This window comes from Octodon degus, unplaced genomic scaffold (assembly GCF_000260255.1).
Source record: "Octodon degus isolate 3935 unplaced genomic scaffold, OctDeg1.0 scaffold00005, whole genome shotgun sequence".
NCBI lineage: Eukaryota > Metazoa > Chordata > Mammalia > Rodentia > Octodontidae > Octodon > Octodon degus.
The window spans coordinates 23,232,907-23,247,952 of record NW_004524581.1 but is presented as its reverse complement, the minus strand read 5'-3'; the positions used below and the strand labels follow the sequence as shown (position 1 = coordinate 23,247,952).

The following is a 15,046-nucleotide window of genomic DNA, read 5'->3' as shown; positions in this document are numbered from 1 at the left end:
TTTGGTGGAACTGGGCATTGAACTCAGGCCCATGCACTTGCCAGGGGCTTATTCCACTGAGCCATCTCCCCGGCCTCAAAATAATCTTTCAAATATTTATTTATTTTTGTCTTTTGTCTTTTTTGGATAGGGTCTCACTATGCAGTTCAGACTGACTTTGAGCTCATTTTGTAGCTGGGGCTGGTCTCGAACTTGCATCGATCCTCCTTCCTCAGCCTCCGAGTGCTGGATTATAGATGTGCAGCATCACACCCAGCTAAAGCCAACTTTTTAATTTCATTGATTTTTTTTTTCCTATTAGTTTTCCACATTGAGTTTTGTGGCTTTTCCACCCTGATTTTTGTTGTCCTTTCTCCTTACTCTATACTTAATATAAAAAACAGTTGTTTATTCTGGCTACAAAGCAGTACTCTACTCTTACAGATGCATGAGATAACCGATTTTAGGTCTTTCTTCTTTTCTCACATGTGCATTGAATGGTATATAATTTTCCTTAAAGATTACTTTTACTGTGTCCACATATGTTGTTTTGAAGCAGGGTCTTAGCACAATGCTCAGGCTAGCCTCCAGCCCACAGCTCCCTGCCTCAGCCTCCCTTGTAGCTGAGATTACAGGCACATGCTGTTGTACCTGACTCCGTTCCACAAATTTGATGCTTTCATTTAGTGCAGAATAGTTTAAAATTTATTTTGAGGGGCTGGGGAGATAGCTCAGTAGAATAAGCGCTTGCCTGTCAAGCATAACGTCCTGAGTTCAATCTCCAGTTCTGGGCAAAAAAAAAAAAATTATCTTGAGAAATGTTTCTTAAGAAATTAAGAATAAATGTGGGGCTGGTGAGATGGCTCAGTGGTCTAAAGCACTTACTTAGAACAAGCTTAGCAAAGCAAAGGGACCACAGTTCAATCCTCCAGCACCACATGCCAGCCAGGGCTGCCCCCTGGTGGGCTGAGCTGGCCACACACACACACACACACACACACACACACACACACAAAATAAATAAATTAATTAAAAAAAAAAAAAGAATGAATGTGGGGGGGCAAGCTCTTCTGTCGGGAGCCTCACCTTTATTACAGTGCTAATCTGTTCATCACCCATCCTCAAGGCTTGCCATGCTGCGGGTGAGGATGCTGAGACAGGAATTCCAGGGACACACACGAATAGGTGCATCAAATGCTTTAGAAACTGTAGCATCCCACCCCAGCCCCCCAAACCATAGCTTTCTCATATGCAAAATTCATTTGCTCCATCCCTTCAGCCCCCAAAGTCTTCTTCATTCCAGCACCAGCCCCCAAGTGCAGAGACCACGTCTTCTCTGCGTCTGACGGGAGTCAGACTGAAGGTGCCACTCATTGCGCAGTGAACACCTGCGCCTGGGCACCTGTGAGGTTAAGCAGGTTCTGTGCTTCCAACACACAGTGGTGCGACAGACACAAAATAGGCACTCGGGTCCCAAGAGGGAGAAATACGGGAAAAAGAAGGTGCTGAACCAGCAAGGATAACAGAAACCTTAAACTTGCTAGCTCAGAAGGGAGCCTAAACCTAATTCCAGCAATCTGCGAAGAGGCAGGAGGACCACACATTCATGCCCAGCCCTGGCAATTCAGCAAGCCCTTGTCTCAGGAAATAAAAATGAGCTGGAGGTGGAGCTCAGGGAGAAGGTGCGGGTTTTGTGGTGTGGGGGGGACAGGACTTAAAGTTCCAGGATCATTTTCTACTCTTTGTGCCACCTCCTGCCATCCTAAGGTAGGGTTGGTCCCAGCCTTGGACAACTCTACCCTCGTGGCTTTACTGGGTTCAGCCTGGGCAGTGGCTCATACAGGTGGCATCTTGTGCCTACAGCTGTGCCAGCTGGTATTGCTTGCTGGTCTCCACTTTTCTGGGGTCTTGAGGTCTCTCTGTGGCCCCAGGCTGTGAGGTGCAATGTTAGCACCACATGGTAGCACCAGGCTTGGCACTTGTGCCCAGCTATATCCTTCCTGCCTGAGCCATGCTGGGGCAGCCGAGAGCCCTGGGCTGGAGCCTGGCGTACAGGCCTGAGGCACCCCTGTAACAAGCACACAGGGGCTCCCAAAGGCTGTTCCAAAAGTGTCATGCCATCCTAGATCCTGGGCCCACATAGGGAAGGACAGCCTCAAAGACCCTGCACCAACTGGGGGCGGCTCAGGGGCAGCCACATGCACAGCCAGCTGCCAGGCCTTCAGTCATCCCCCTCATCTTGTGAACAGTCTCTGGCTCCTCTCTCTTGAACACTTTCTTTCTGTTAATATGGCCAGACTGGGAGATGGCTCAGTAGAATAAGCGCTTCCCTGGCAAGCACAAGGGCCTGAGTTCAATCCCCAGTTTGACCAAAAACAAGGCCAGGCTGAGAAATTTCATATTCTGCTTTCCTTTTAATTATAATTCGCTCTTTTTAATCATTTCTCTTACTTTTGCTGTATGCAATTAAAAGAGGCCATTATCCCTTTAATGTTTTGCTTAGAAACGTCCTCCATCAGATGTCCATTCTCATACACGCTGCTGTCCACACAGTCCAGAGACGTGGGCACAGCGAGCCATGCTCTTTACCCTTTCTGACATGACTGACCTTCTCCCTTCCCAGCACCTTGTTCCTTGTTTTTGTCTGAGACCATCAGACTTAACCTTTGCCATCTGTTTGTCTTTCTACCCCATTTCCTTTCTTCCTTGCTTTCTTTCTGTTTTGTTTTGTGTTTTGACACAGGGTCTCACTGTATTATTCAGGCTGGTCTTAAATGCACCATATAGCCCAGGCTGGCCTTTAAATCAAAATGACCCTCCTGCCTCAGCCTCCCGGGTACTGGGATTACAGGTGTGAGCCACCACACTCAGCAAACGGGAGACACTCTCTCAACAAACAAAAATAGCTTCCAGCATGTGAAAAGGGACTAAAATTAGGTATTTCTTTCCCCTCACAAAAACCCAAATACCTAAGTCTGTTAGCCTCTGAATTAGCCCAGCAGAGAGCTTTTTCTAGCGTAGGTCTGGCTGAGAACAGGCGTGTTCCAGAACAGCCCCGACTTCTCCACTGCAAGAACCGAGCAGAGCCTTCTCTCTAGTGCTTCCTGTGGGGAACTGGCAGATCTATGGAGAATTCTGGATTTTTGTTCAGCTTTTATTCATTCCACTTCCTCACACATCAGACAGAAGTCCTTGTGTTTCTCCAGCCTTGCGGCCACCAACCCATCTTTGCAGCAGTGGAGCGATTCCAGAGGAGAACTGTGGTGGACTCCAACCACTCCTCCACCTTTGAGGTTCTGGCTTCTTGCTTCTGGGACTGGCTTCTTCCACTTGTCCTGCAAGGGGACAGGGCAGGGACATTAGGTTTTTGAGTTCATTGAAATTTTTCTGTCTACATGATATAAAAAAAAAAATTTTTTTTAACAGTATTGGGGATTGCACTGAACTACATCCCCAGACCTTTTTTTTGTTATTTTGAGACTGGCTCTCACTAAATCACTGAATTGCCCATGTTGGGCTTGTACTTTCAATCCTCCTACCTCAGGCTCCCAGAGTTCTGAAATCAGCTTCATAATTTTTTGACCTTAGGGCCAGGGAGATAAGTTAGTGGCATAAGCACCTGCTTAGCAAGCATAAGGTCCTGAATTCAATCCCTTTTAGCACAAAACAAAACAACAAAATTTTTTGATGTTAGCATGGATTTGTCTGGACATAACTCCATTCTATGTCACAGTATCTATATCTTTAGATAGCTTTTATATTTGCAAAGAAAATGTATTTTAAGAATAAATATGAGGGCTGGGGAGGTGGCTCAGTGGAATAAGCGCTTCCCTGGCAATGCAAGGGCCTGAGTTCAATCCCTGGTTCCGCAAAAAAAAAAAAGTAAGAATAAATAAATACTCTTCTCTAAAAGTCCAATGAAACAGCCAAATGAGGTGATAGGCTGAGACAGGAGGTTCACTGGGAGTTCGTGGCGAGCCCAGCCCACATAATGAGTTCAAGGCGAGCATGAGCTACTACGAGGAGAGGCCCCCCCTCAAAAGCAAAATAAAGCTCAGTAAAATAAGACAGTAGTAAATTTTATCTCTAGAAAAGACCATCAGCTGGGACAACCTAAACTTTGGGAAAATGAAGTTGATGGCTCATTCAGGCTGGAGTGAGTGGGACTGCAACATGTGCCTCAGTATAATTCATTCACTTATTTTTTATTTAGTAACTATGTCCTGTGTGCACATTTTGTGCCCAGCCCCGTGCTGATGCTAGGCATCCAGCAGTGACCAGACAGACAGAAGTCCTACGCTCAGGCTAGAGGACCTCAGGCCACCAGGTCACCATGAACTCCAAGAGGCTTCAGCATAGGGACCTAGTGAGTGCCCCAGGAGAGAGGGGTGATGGCCACCCTGGCCCCATCCACATTACCCTGGCCTCTGCCTCCAGTGTCCAGTCCCAAGGGAAGGGTACAGCATGCTCCAGGACAGTGGTTAGAAGGTTGGGACTCGGCTGTGCTAATGCCTAGCACTCTGGTTTTAATCCCCTGGAAAAAAAAAAAAAAAAAGCTGAAAAACACAGCAGTGTGTGGGACCGGGGAGATGGCTTAGTAGAGTAAGTGCTTCCCTGGCAAGTGCAAGGGTCTTCAATCCCCGGTTGCACAAAAGAAAAAAAACCACACACAACAGTGTGGCCATCCTACTAAGTTATCACATTGCACTCAGGTAAATATTAAGTAGGAGTTACATTTCCTGGGTCCCGGCCACCTGGAGTTCGAGTTGACATGGTACAAACTGGAGACGCCCCGGAGGGCAAGGGTGAATATGCTTACCTTGGGGTACACCGCAAGATAGCGCCTCTCCACAGAAGCTGGGGATTGGCCAGGGGCCCCAGCCACACAGTGACTGCTAATTAGGGTTATAATTCCAGCGGATGTGACACAACATCACGGAATTTTACCCAGCATGGTGGCCCGAACTTATAGTCCCAGCACTTGGGAGGTTGAGGCAGGAAGATAATTGAGAATTCAAGGCCTGCCTGAAGTGCATAGCAAGACCCTGTCTAAAAAAAAAAAAAAAAAAAAAACCCACAGTTTCTAGCCCCAGCCTTTGCCTCCAGGAGCTGTGAGCAGCAGCCAGGGAGCAAGGAAACAGTCTCCCGTCAAGGCAGCATCCCTACAGGCCAAGACTGAGAAACGCAGTGTGCCTGTTGGTTTTATTTCATTGGTCGCTTTTTTTTTTTTTTTTTTTTGGTGGAACCGGGGATTGAATTCAGGCCCTTGCGCTTGCCAGGCAAGCACTTATTCTACTGAGCTAACTCCCTGGCCCCTCGCATTTATTTTTGAGATGTGAAAGATCTTGCTGGTTGCCCAGGTTGGCCTCAAACTCTGGCTCCTCCTGCCTCAGCCTCCCACGCACCAGGCATCACAGGTTGCAGCACAATAACCAGCTCTGGCTATAGATCTTGGGGACTATACTTCGCAACATTTCCTCAGTGTTCTAAAATAATGTTTCGAAAGTTTTGTTTTATCACCAAACCTGAAAGTGATGTTAGGTAGGCCCTGAGAAGCTGGGTTGGCATTTGAAGTCATCGATAAGCTTTTAGTCAAGAAACTCATTTTCTCATCTTGGTTGTGTTCCACAGGCTCAGAAAAAGAGTTTGAATCAAACCTCCCCTGTTTCCACTTCCAAGGCTGCAGATGGCCTGAGGCCGGCGCAGATCCCTGGGCTCCCGAGCACCGGGCTGCCAGGTCAGGAGCCCCGTCCCCCTGCCCTAAGCTGTCTGCATGAACTTCCTGCCAGGCTCCTTGCACCTTAAGCACTCCTTCCTCTGTGCCCTTCCCAGCCAACTAATGCGCCGCCAGCCCCAAGATATATCACCTTTTCATTTATTACTAAGAGAAGAACAAAATACAACTAGAACACTTTTTCTTTTTTGGAGACAGGGTATGAGAGTTGCTCAGACTGAGGTCCAACTTACAGTCCTCCTGCCTTAGCCTCCTAGAGTGCTGGGAGCACAGGATCCTGCTGGCAGGCCTGGCAGAAATATGCCTCAATCAGAGCTGTTCTAGGTGTGCATCACTTTGTAATTCTACTCATGTCATTGTATGTATGTGTGATACCAACCCCAGACAGGTGTGGCGGTGCCCTCTGGGAGGCTGGGGCAGGAGATTACAAGTGTGAGCCCAGTCTGGGCCTCTTCATGATTTAGCAAGACCCTGCCAAAATTTAAAAAAAAAAAAATTTAAAGGGGTGAGGTTGTACCTCTGTACCTACCCCCACCCTCACCCCCCAAAAAAGGATTCTCTCATGAAACTGAAACATCTGCCAAGTTTTCTTAGGTTTTGAATACCCAAGCTACTCAGTAATGCTAGAAAAAGATCAAAATGCGGGTATTCCAAGTCAGCTTCCTCTTTGACCTTATATTATATTTTGGAGGCTTGAGACCTAGTCCATAGATAACTTGAAATTGCAACACGTGCAGCTTCTATTTGTTACCATTTACTTAACTAATTGCCTAAAGAGGCTTTAATAGCTGTCCCCTCTGCCTGGTAGAGAAATGTACTGCGCTACTCCCACCCTTGCAGAAAGCATCCCTGGTGAAGGGACTCCGGAGGAGGCTCTGGTATGCAGCAGGTCTGATGTGCGTGTCTGCGCTGTTGTCTGTCTTAATCCTCACAGGCCAGGATTCGGGCAGCAAAGTGATGCCGGCATCCTTAGGAACCTCACAGTCACAGTCGGAGAAGTCGGTGGGCTCGTCTCCTGGGCAGTCAGCCGTGCAGGTGGGCACCATTTGCGGGCTGCTTGCTCGTGGTCTGTGTGGCTGAACGGAAGTGTGCTCCGGCGTCTTTCTGAACTGAAAGTCTCGAGGCAGTTTCTGACGCGTCACGTTGTTTCATCTATGTGTTTCTTTTCTATGATTTCCTAAGACCCAGCAGGGGCTGGGGTGGAGCTCAGTTTGGAGGAGCACTTACCTAGCGTGTGCTCTGTTCCCAGCAGTTCATGAACCAAGAAGGGAATAAGTGAATGAATGAATAAGTAAAAGAAATAGCATTTAGAACATACCTACTAGGGGCTGGTGAGATGGCTCAGTGGTCTAAAGCACCTACTTAGAACAAGCTTAGCAAAGCACAGGGACCGCGGTTCAATCCCCAGCACCACATGCCAGCCAGCCCTGCCCCCTGGTGGGCTGAGCTGGCCACATACACACAAAATAAAAATAAATAAATAAATAAATAAATAAATAAATAAATATTATTTAAAAAAAAAAAGAACATACCTACTAGAAACTCAAGAAATGTACCACCTGGGTGTCCCAGCACTCTCAGAGGCTGAATCAGGAGGGTTGCGTGCTCAATTCCCAATACTCCCAAAAGGAAAAAAAAAAAAATTACCAGTTAGATTTCAGTGAAACTTACCACAGTCTGGGCTAGCCCCACGGTACCCAGAGAAGGATCTGTTTCATTCTCTCAGAGTCTCACATACAGCAGACTTGTCTCCCTAATGTGACATAAGAAATCAGCTTTTAAACCACACCCCCAGGCTACATGCCAGAGCCTGAGTGCCAGTCCCTTACCACTGCCCAGATGACTGAGTGGCACCTGCTGATTTCTGTGTTCATGGAGCTGGTACCCACACACATTGCTTCAAAAATATAATACTAAGGGCTGGCCAAATAGCTCAGTAGATTAAAGCATCTGCAAGCAGGCACAGGGGCCAGGGGTTCAGTTCCTTAGGGCTTGATGAAATGGCGATTGAGACTGGGCATGGTGGCGCACACCTGTAATCTCAGCTCTTGGGAGGCTCTAAACAGGCTGATCACTACAGGTCCGATCTAGTAGTGAGACCCTGAACACCCTGTAGGCCCTTCCCTAAAAAATACAGGAAAAAAAAACAAGGGCCATTGAGATAGCTGAGCAGATAAGCACCTGCTTAGGCAAGCGAAGGGATGGGTTCAAAGGGATTGGGGTTCAATCCCTGGCACCATATGCCCACCAGCCCCGCCCACAGACAAGCTGAGCTGGCCACCAAGACTGGGTGTGTTGGCGCACGCCTATAATCTCAGCACTGGGGAGGCTGAAAACAGGAGGATCACTATGAGTCTGAGCTGCATGGTGAGACCCTGTTACAAATACATTAAACAAACATAAAAAGCCCTACACACTTAGACACTTGAGTCTTTTGGCAGTTACAGCACCACTTTCTGTCACCTGCGTACAGCACAGCTCTGCTGCCCTGGATCTGCAGGGTTGTTGGGTTCTTAGCAAGACACACCCTGGAGTCCTAGAATGTGCTCTTGATAAGCCACTGAAACCATTTGGAACATGTTGACCTTCCAGGTCACTGAACGCTGCTGCTTTTTCTGTAGAAGGGACTAATAAGAGCTATCTTTCTCTTAGGTGGACAGTCACTCAGGAGGACAGAAGAGGCCAGCTACAAAACAGCTCACAAAAGGCACTTTGTGAGTACCTTTGGAAACAACAGATTAACTTCCAACATTTCCCTGGGCCCTCACTTTAATAAATATACTCCAGAAACCAGGTTACAATAAAGAACTTAATAGCCTTTTTAAAAATATACTTTTTTTTTTTCATTATTTTATTTTTTATTTTAAAAATCTACTTTAGGGGCTGGTGAGATGGCTCAGTGGTCTAAAGCACCTACTTAGAACAAGCTTGAGCAAAGCAAAGCACAGGGACCGCGGTTCAATCCCCCAGCACCACATGCCAGCCAGCCCCGCCCCCTGGTGGGCTGAGCTGGCCACACACACACACACACACACACACACACACACACACACACACACAAATAAATAAATAAATAAATACAAATTAAAAAAAAAATAAAAATGTACTTTATACCAGGCATGGTGTTGCACGCCTGTAATCCCAGCACTGGGGAGGCTGAAAACAGAATCACTATGAATCAGAGCTGCATAGTGAGACCCTGTACCAAGTACAAAAAAAAAAAAAAAAAAAAAAAAAAAAGCGGGGGAAAGGGGGGGAAAAAAAGCCCCTGCTTCCAATTCCCAGTAACAAAAAAAAGTCTTGAACTTGGACATCTTTTCCTGCAGTTTGGTTTTGCTTGGCCCATGAACATATCAGCCACAGCCTGAGCCTCCTGTTGCTCACTTGTCCTGAAGAACAGTTCCTTGCTCCCTGGAGACAGAATCTCCAAGGAGAAGGTGTGCTGATGAACTGACTCCGTGTTGGAGGCAGTCGCGTCAGCCTGGGTATAGCTGGGCAAGGGTCCCTTCATGCAGGCTGAGGGACACCCCGCGGGCGGTTGGGAGCAGCGCGGTGCCCCTGACCACCAAGGACACACTGAGGGGAGAACCATGCTGCTCTGTGAAAGCAGCCCTCCTGGCTCTGCTTCCTCTGCACGCATGTACGTGCCACACCGCAATTGTACAAACCTGTCTCTTCCCTCCACAGAATCCTCCAGCAGCTACAGAGGGACCAAGCCCATGCCGTGACCCCTGACAAGAGCCAGTTCCGCTCACGCAGTGACGCGGTACAGAGGCTGCTCTCCTACCACGTGTGCCAGGGCTCCATGCCCACTGAGGACGACCTGAGGAAAGGTGAGCCACATGGCACCCACACGGGCACCTGTGCTGCCCTCAGGCATGGGCACTGCTCATCGTCAGGGCAGCAGACTGGCATTGCTCCCCGGCTCCCGGTTCTCAGCCCCCAGGTGGGGCTGTGGCTTACCTTCTCCACGTCCCGGCATCGGGACCCCACACCAGCATGCCTTCTTCCCACACAGTGGAGCAGTGAACGCAGCAGATAGAACAGCTCTGGACTCAGTGCTCGGGTCCCAAGTTATGCTAGCTTTGCTGTTGTTGAGACACAGTATTGGGCACCCAGGGCTTATGGCAGAAAAGTTTATTTTGGCTCAGTTTCCAGCCAGGATTGGCTGGTTCCAAGATAGAAACAGCAGGGCAGAGGGGCACAGAGTGAACAGCTGTGCATATCCTGTGGCCAGGAAGCAGAGTGCACAGTGTGCTGGAGCAGGAGACGCGTCCTTCCGGCACACCCCCAGCCGCCACCTCCTCCAAGCCCAGCCTCCCCACAGCAAGTCAGCAGTGAGCCCCCAAGATCCAGCCCCCCTCCAAAAGCCCTGCTTTGTAAGTGCAAGAGGTTCTTGGGGGACATGTACATATAAACTGTAGCATCAAGAAACTGACTGGCAGGTAAGGGACCGAGGCCGCTGCCCAGCCTCGAACTCCACCCGTCCTGCTGCTGGGCCAGCTGCCAGCCCTGGCTGCATGAGCGCCCTCCCGCGTCCAGTCCTCCCTCCCGGGGCCTTGGTTTGGCTGTTGCTTCTTCTTTTTTTTTTTTTTTTAATAGCGAAAAAGAAAATTGCAAAAGAAGGTAATAGGAGGGTAACAATGGTTAATACCTTGTGTATTGTTGTCTTTAAATTAGTTTTTCAGAGTACAAGGTATAGGCATTTAATTGTTCAAACAATATTAGCAGAAACCTTCCTTTTCAATGTACTAAGAAATTAGTAGTGAGTAGCATAACTGTCTTAATTATCATATATATGTGTATATATTTTTTCTTTTCCATTCCTTCTTTCCCCCATCCTAGTTTCTCTTTCCTTTTGAACAGTTTCTTTCCATTTTATAATGTCTATTATACATTTTGGACCTCACTCATTCTTTCAGCTTCTCATACTAGGAAGATAATATGCTTACATATGTGCATCTGGCTTATTTTACTTATGAGTACGGTCTCGAGATGCATCCACTTATATATGAAAGTCTCCAGTTTACCCTTCTTGATGACTGCATAGAGTACCATATCTTTTTATCTGTTCCTCAGTTGGGCGTTTAGGCTGATTTCAGGATCTATTACAAATGGTGTTCCTAGAAACGTGGGTTCACATATATCACTGTGGTATGATGTTTTGAATTCTTCTAGGAAGATATCAGAGGAATAGCTGGGTCAAATGGGACCTCCAATCCCAGTTTTTTGAGGAATCTCCACACCAGGTCCCATAGGGGTTTCACAGCCTACACTCACCAACAGTAGAGAAGCGTTCCTTCCTCCCTAGAACCCTGCTAGCACTTGCCATTGGTTGATTTCTTCATAATAGCCATTCATCCTGGGGTGAGATGGAATCTCAACATTGTTTTAACTTGATTTGTTGGGTTGTTGTTGGGGTTTTTTTGGTACTAGGGATCAAAACTCAGGATCTTGCACTTGCTGGGCAGGTACTTAAGCCACTGAGCTATCTTCCTGGCCTTCAACATTGTTTTAATTTGCATTTCTCAAGTGGCCAACGATGCTGAACATTTTAATATATTTATTTACTAATTTTATTTCTTCATCTTAGAAGTGTGTATTCATCTCAGATGCCTTTTTTTTTTTTTTTGCAGAACCGGGGATTGAACTCAGACCCTTGCGCTTGCCAGGCAAGCACTTATTCTACTCAGCCATCTCCCCAGCCCCAGATGCTCATTTTTGGATTAGGTCTTTAAATTTGGGAGCTTTAGGGGCCAGCCAGATAGCTCAGTAGACTAAAATACCTTCTTAGGCAGAGCGCAGTGGCTGGGGTTCGATCCCCCTGGCATGCCATGCCAGCCCCACCCCCAGGACACACTGAGACAGCAATTGAGACTGGGCATGGTGGCGCACACCTGTAATCCCGATGCTTGGAAGGCTGAAAACAGGAGAATCACTACAAGTCAGATCCACATAGTGAGACTTTGTAGACCCTAGACCCTGTCCTAAATACAGAAAAAGAAAATTGGGAGCTCTGATTTTTTTTCAGTTTTTTATATGTTCTCAGTAATTCTTTGAGGAAGAGCTGGCAAACATTATTTTCCCCACAAAATGGGTTTTGCTGTGCAAAGACTTTTCTTTTTTTTTTTTTTTTTTAAATTGTTTTTTTTTTTAATTTTTTTTTTTGAGGAACTGGGGATTGAACTCAGTTCCTTGAGCTTGCCAGACAAGTGCTTATTCCACTGAGCTATCTCCCCGGCCCCTGTGCAAAGACTTTTTGATGCGATCCCAGTTATTGATTCCTTGTGATAGCTCCTGTGCAGTGGGGGTTTTAGTCATAGTCTTTGCCTACACCAGTGTCTTCAAGAATTTTACCTGTTCTGTCTTCTAGCAAATTGAATGTTTCTGTTTTAACATTTAGATCTTTGATCCATTTCAAGTTTAGTTTAGTGCACAGTGAAAGATATGGATCCAGTTTCAGCCTTCAGCATGTGCAGAAGGCAGTTTTCCAGGACCATTTATTAGACTGTTTTTCTTCCAGCGAAGGTGGTGTTTGGTACCTTTCTCAAAGATGAGGCTGAGTATGTCCGGTTTCTACATTTTCTTATCTGTTCCATTGATCTTTGGGTCTGTTTTTTGCCACTACCCTGCTGATTTTATCACGCAGTTTTGTAGTGTAATTTCGTCAGGGATTGTGAACAGGAAGGCTGTTCATATTTGAATGTTGACTTTGTATTCAGCTATGCTGAATTTGTTAAATCTAGCAGGTTTTTAGTACAGTGGGATGTTCTATGTAGAATATCATGTCATTTGCAACTAATGATAATTTTTTTTTTTTTTGCGGAACTGGGAATTGAACTCAGGCCCTTGTGCTTTCCAGGGAAGCGCTTATTCTACTGAGCCATCTCCCTGGCCCACTAATGATAATTTAACAGCTTCCTTTCCTATTATTATTCCTTTTTCTTTCTTTTTTTTTTTTCATGCCCTTGAACTCACTTTGTAGCCCAGCCTGGTCTCGAAATCACGACAATCTTGCCTTAGCCTCCTGCGTGCTGGGATTATAAGCGTGCCCCACCATGCCTGACTCATTCCTTTTATTTCTTTCTCTTATCTAATTGCTCTAACTAATTTTCCAGAACTGGCTGGGCATGGTGGTGCACACCTGTAATCTCAGCACTAGGCTTAGGCAGGTAGATCCCTGTGAGTTTGAGAGCAACCTGGGCTATAAAGTGAGCTCAAGGTCAGCCTGAACTACATAGGGAAATTCTGTCTCAGAAAGACAAAAAATAAAAATAAAAAAGGAAAAGGAAAAGGAAAGAAAACAGGGGCTGGTAAGATGGCTCAGTGGTCTAAAGCACCTACTTAGAACAAGCTAAGCAAAGCACAGGGACCGTGGTTCGATCCCCCAGCACCACATGCCAGCCAGCCCCGCCCCCTGGTGGGCTGAGCTGGCCACACACACAAAATAAATAAATAAACAAACAAAACAAAAAAAAAAAAAAAAAGGAAAGAAAAACACAAGAAAGTTTCCAGAACTATGTCAAATAAGAATAGATACAGTGAACAATCCTAGTCTTGTTCCTGATCTTGTTTTGGTATCAGGAATCCAACTCATGCACTTGCCAGGCAGGGGCTTGTGCCACTGAGCCAAATCTCCAGCCTGATTTGTTCCTGATTTTAGAGTGAAAGCTTTCAGTTTTTGTCCACTTAGTATGATGTTGGCTATTGGTTTGACATAGATGACTTTTATCAGATTGAGATAAAGACTGTGTATTTGAATTTTCTGCAGGGTTTTTTATCATAAGGATGTTGTATTTTGTCAAAAGCTTTTTCTGTGTCTATTGAGATAATCAGACGATTTCCATTTTCCTTGGCTCTGTTAGTGTGGTGTATTACATCTATTGCTTATGCACCGTGAGCCATCCTGCATGCCTGGGATGAATCCCACTTGCTCGTGGTGTATAATCTTGATGATGTGCTGCTGTCTGTTTGGGTTTGGCTGTTCCTGGCGGCATCACTGATTTCAGAGATCAGTGGAGTCTGTCAGTCACTGTGAGCCTCCTGGAAGCCCAGGAGATAAAGATCCCACCCAGCATTAGACAGGGTGTGAACACTTCGAGATGGTGAGCCGGCAAACGTGAAGTCTTTGGAGACAAAGACAAGGGACAGAGCTGTAGGCCATGCCCTGCACAGTGTCTGGGCCAAGTTCATGCCTTCGCGTGAAACCAACCTGGCCAGCTGGACAGTTGGTGGTCGCTGTGTCCACACACCGTGGAGTGACATGGGGCTTAGCTCATCAGACCAGCAGAACTCAGCCTACTCGCTGTTAGTGGCTTTACGTCGGGGGGGGGGCGGGGGGGGGCCGGGGGGGGGTGGGGGGAGGACTATGGAAAGCAGCACAAGGCGTGACACTTAACCGGCCACAGGAGAGGGTGCTCATCTCCAGAGATGAAGGCCTAGTGAGAGATCCACACACTTACTCTTTTTTCCTCTCTTCTAAAGTGGACAATGAATTTGAAACAGTTGCCACTCAGCTCCTAAAGAGAACTCAAGCTATGCTCACCAAATACAGATGCCTGCTCCTGGAAGACGCCATGGTAGGTCATACTCCCAGGCACATTGTCTTTTCCAGCACCACAGCCCCAGCTGCAGAGCCAGGGAAGAAGAGCTGAAGGAAATACACTTGCAGAACATGTTTTAAGAAGCTCAGATATTTCCAGTTGAGGAAAAGTGACACTTAGCCATTACAAATGACAGCAGTTGACATGGGCTCCACTGCCTTGTGTGGATCACAAGGATCATAGCAGTGTCTTTGTGTCATTTAACACCTAAGGCATTGTTCTGTCACACTGGAAAGAGCCAGGCCCAGAGGATGAGAGTCCCAAGGTGCACTCACACATGGGACTAGACAGTTTGTCTCACAGCAGTTAAGAGCAGAATGGTGGTTCCTGGAAGCGGGGCAATGAAGGCCAGGGAGAAATGGGGGCGATGAAGGGGTACGAAGCTGCACTTAGGAATAAAAGTTCTAGTGTCCCTGGGCATGGTGGCTTCTCGGGAAGATAAGGCAGGAAGATCTCAAGTTCAAGCCCAGCCTGGGCAATTTAGCAAGACCCTTTCTTTTCTTTTTTTGAAGAATGGGGGATTGAACTCAGGCCCTTGCGCTTGCCAGGCAAGCACTTATTCTACTGAGCTATCTTCCCAGACCTAAGACCTTTTCTAAAAGTAAAAAAAAATTTAAAAAACAATAAGGGCTGGGCTGGTGAGATGGCTCAGTGGTCTAAAGCACCTACTTAGAACAAGCTTGAGCAAAGCAAAGCACAGGGACCGCGGTTCAATCCCCCAGCACCACAT

General features: G+C 46.8%; 1 protein-coding gene and 1 long non-coding RNA gene across 5 annotated transcripts in view; one reads left to right on the top strand and one right to left on the bottom strand.

Annotated features, from left to right (window-relative positions):
- Positions 1-15,046, top strand: part of Bicral (BRD4 interacting chromatin remodeling complex associated protein like) — a 100,360-nt gene that overhangs the window by 76,595 nt on the left and 8,719 nt on the right. For 3 of the 4 annotated variants that reach the window (XM_023719857.1, XM_023719854.1, XM_004624138.2), the window contains exons 6-10: positions 5,611-5,716; positions 6,648-6,748; positions 8,366-8,427; positions 9,401-9,546; positions 14,198-14,292. In XM_023719857.1, the coding sequence (XP_023575625.1) occupies positions 5,611-5,716; positions 6,648-6,748; positions 8,366-8,427; positions 9,401-9,546; positions 14,198-14,292 (510 nt within the window). The remainder of the gene's footprint in view (positions 1-5,610; positions 5,717-6,647; positions 6,749-8,365; positions 8,428-9,400; positions 9,547-14,197; positions 14,293-15,046) is intronic. The other variant, XM_023719861.1, reaches the window with a different exon arrangement.
- The window catches only part of LOC111817841, a 27,875-nt gene continuing 15,867 nt past the window's right edge, over positions 3,039-15,046 (bottom strand). The window contains exons 2-3 of the long non-coding RNA XR_002821940.1: positions 7,246-7,332; positions 3,039-3,314 (exon numbers count right to left, since the gene is read on the bottom strand). This is a non-coding gene — a long non-coding RNA (uncharacterized LOC111817841). The remainder of the gene's footprint in view (positions 3,315-7,245; positions 7,333-15,046) is intronic.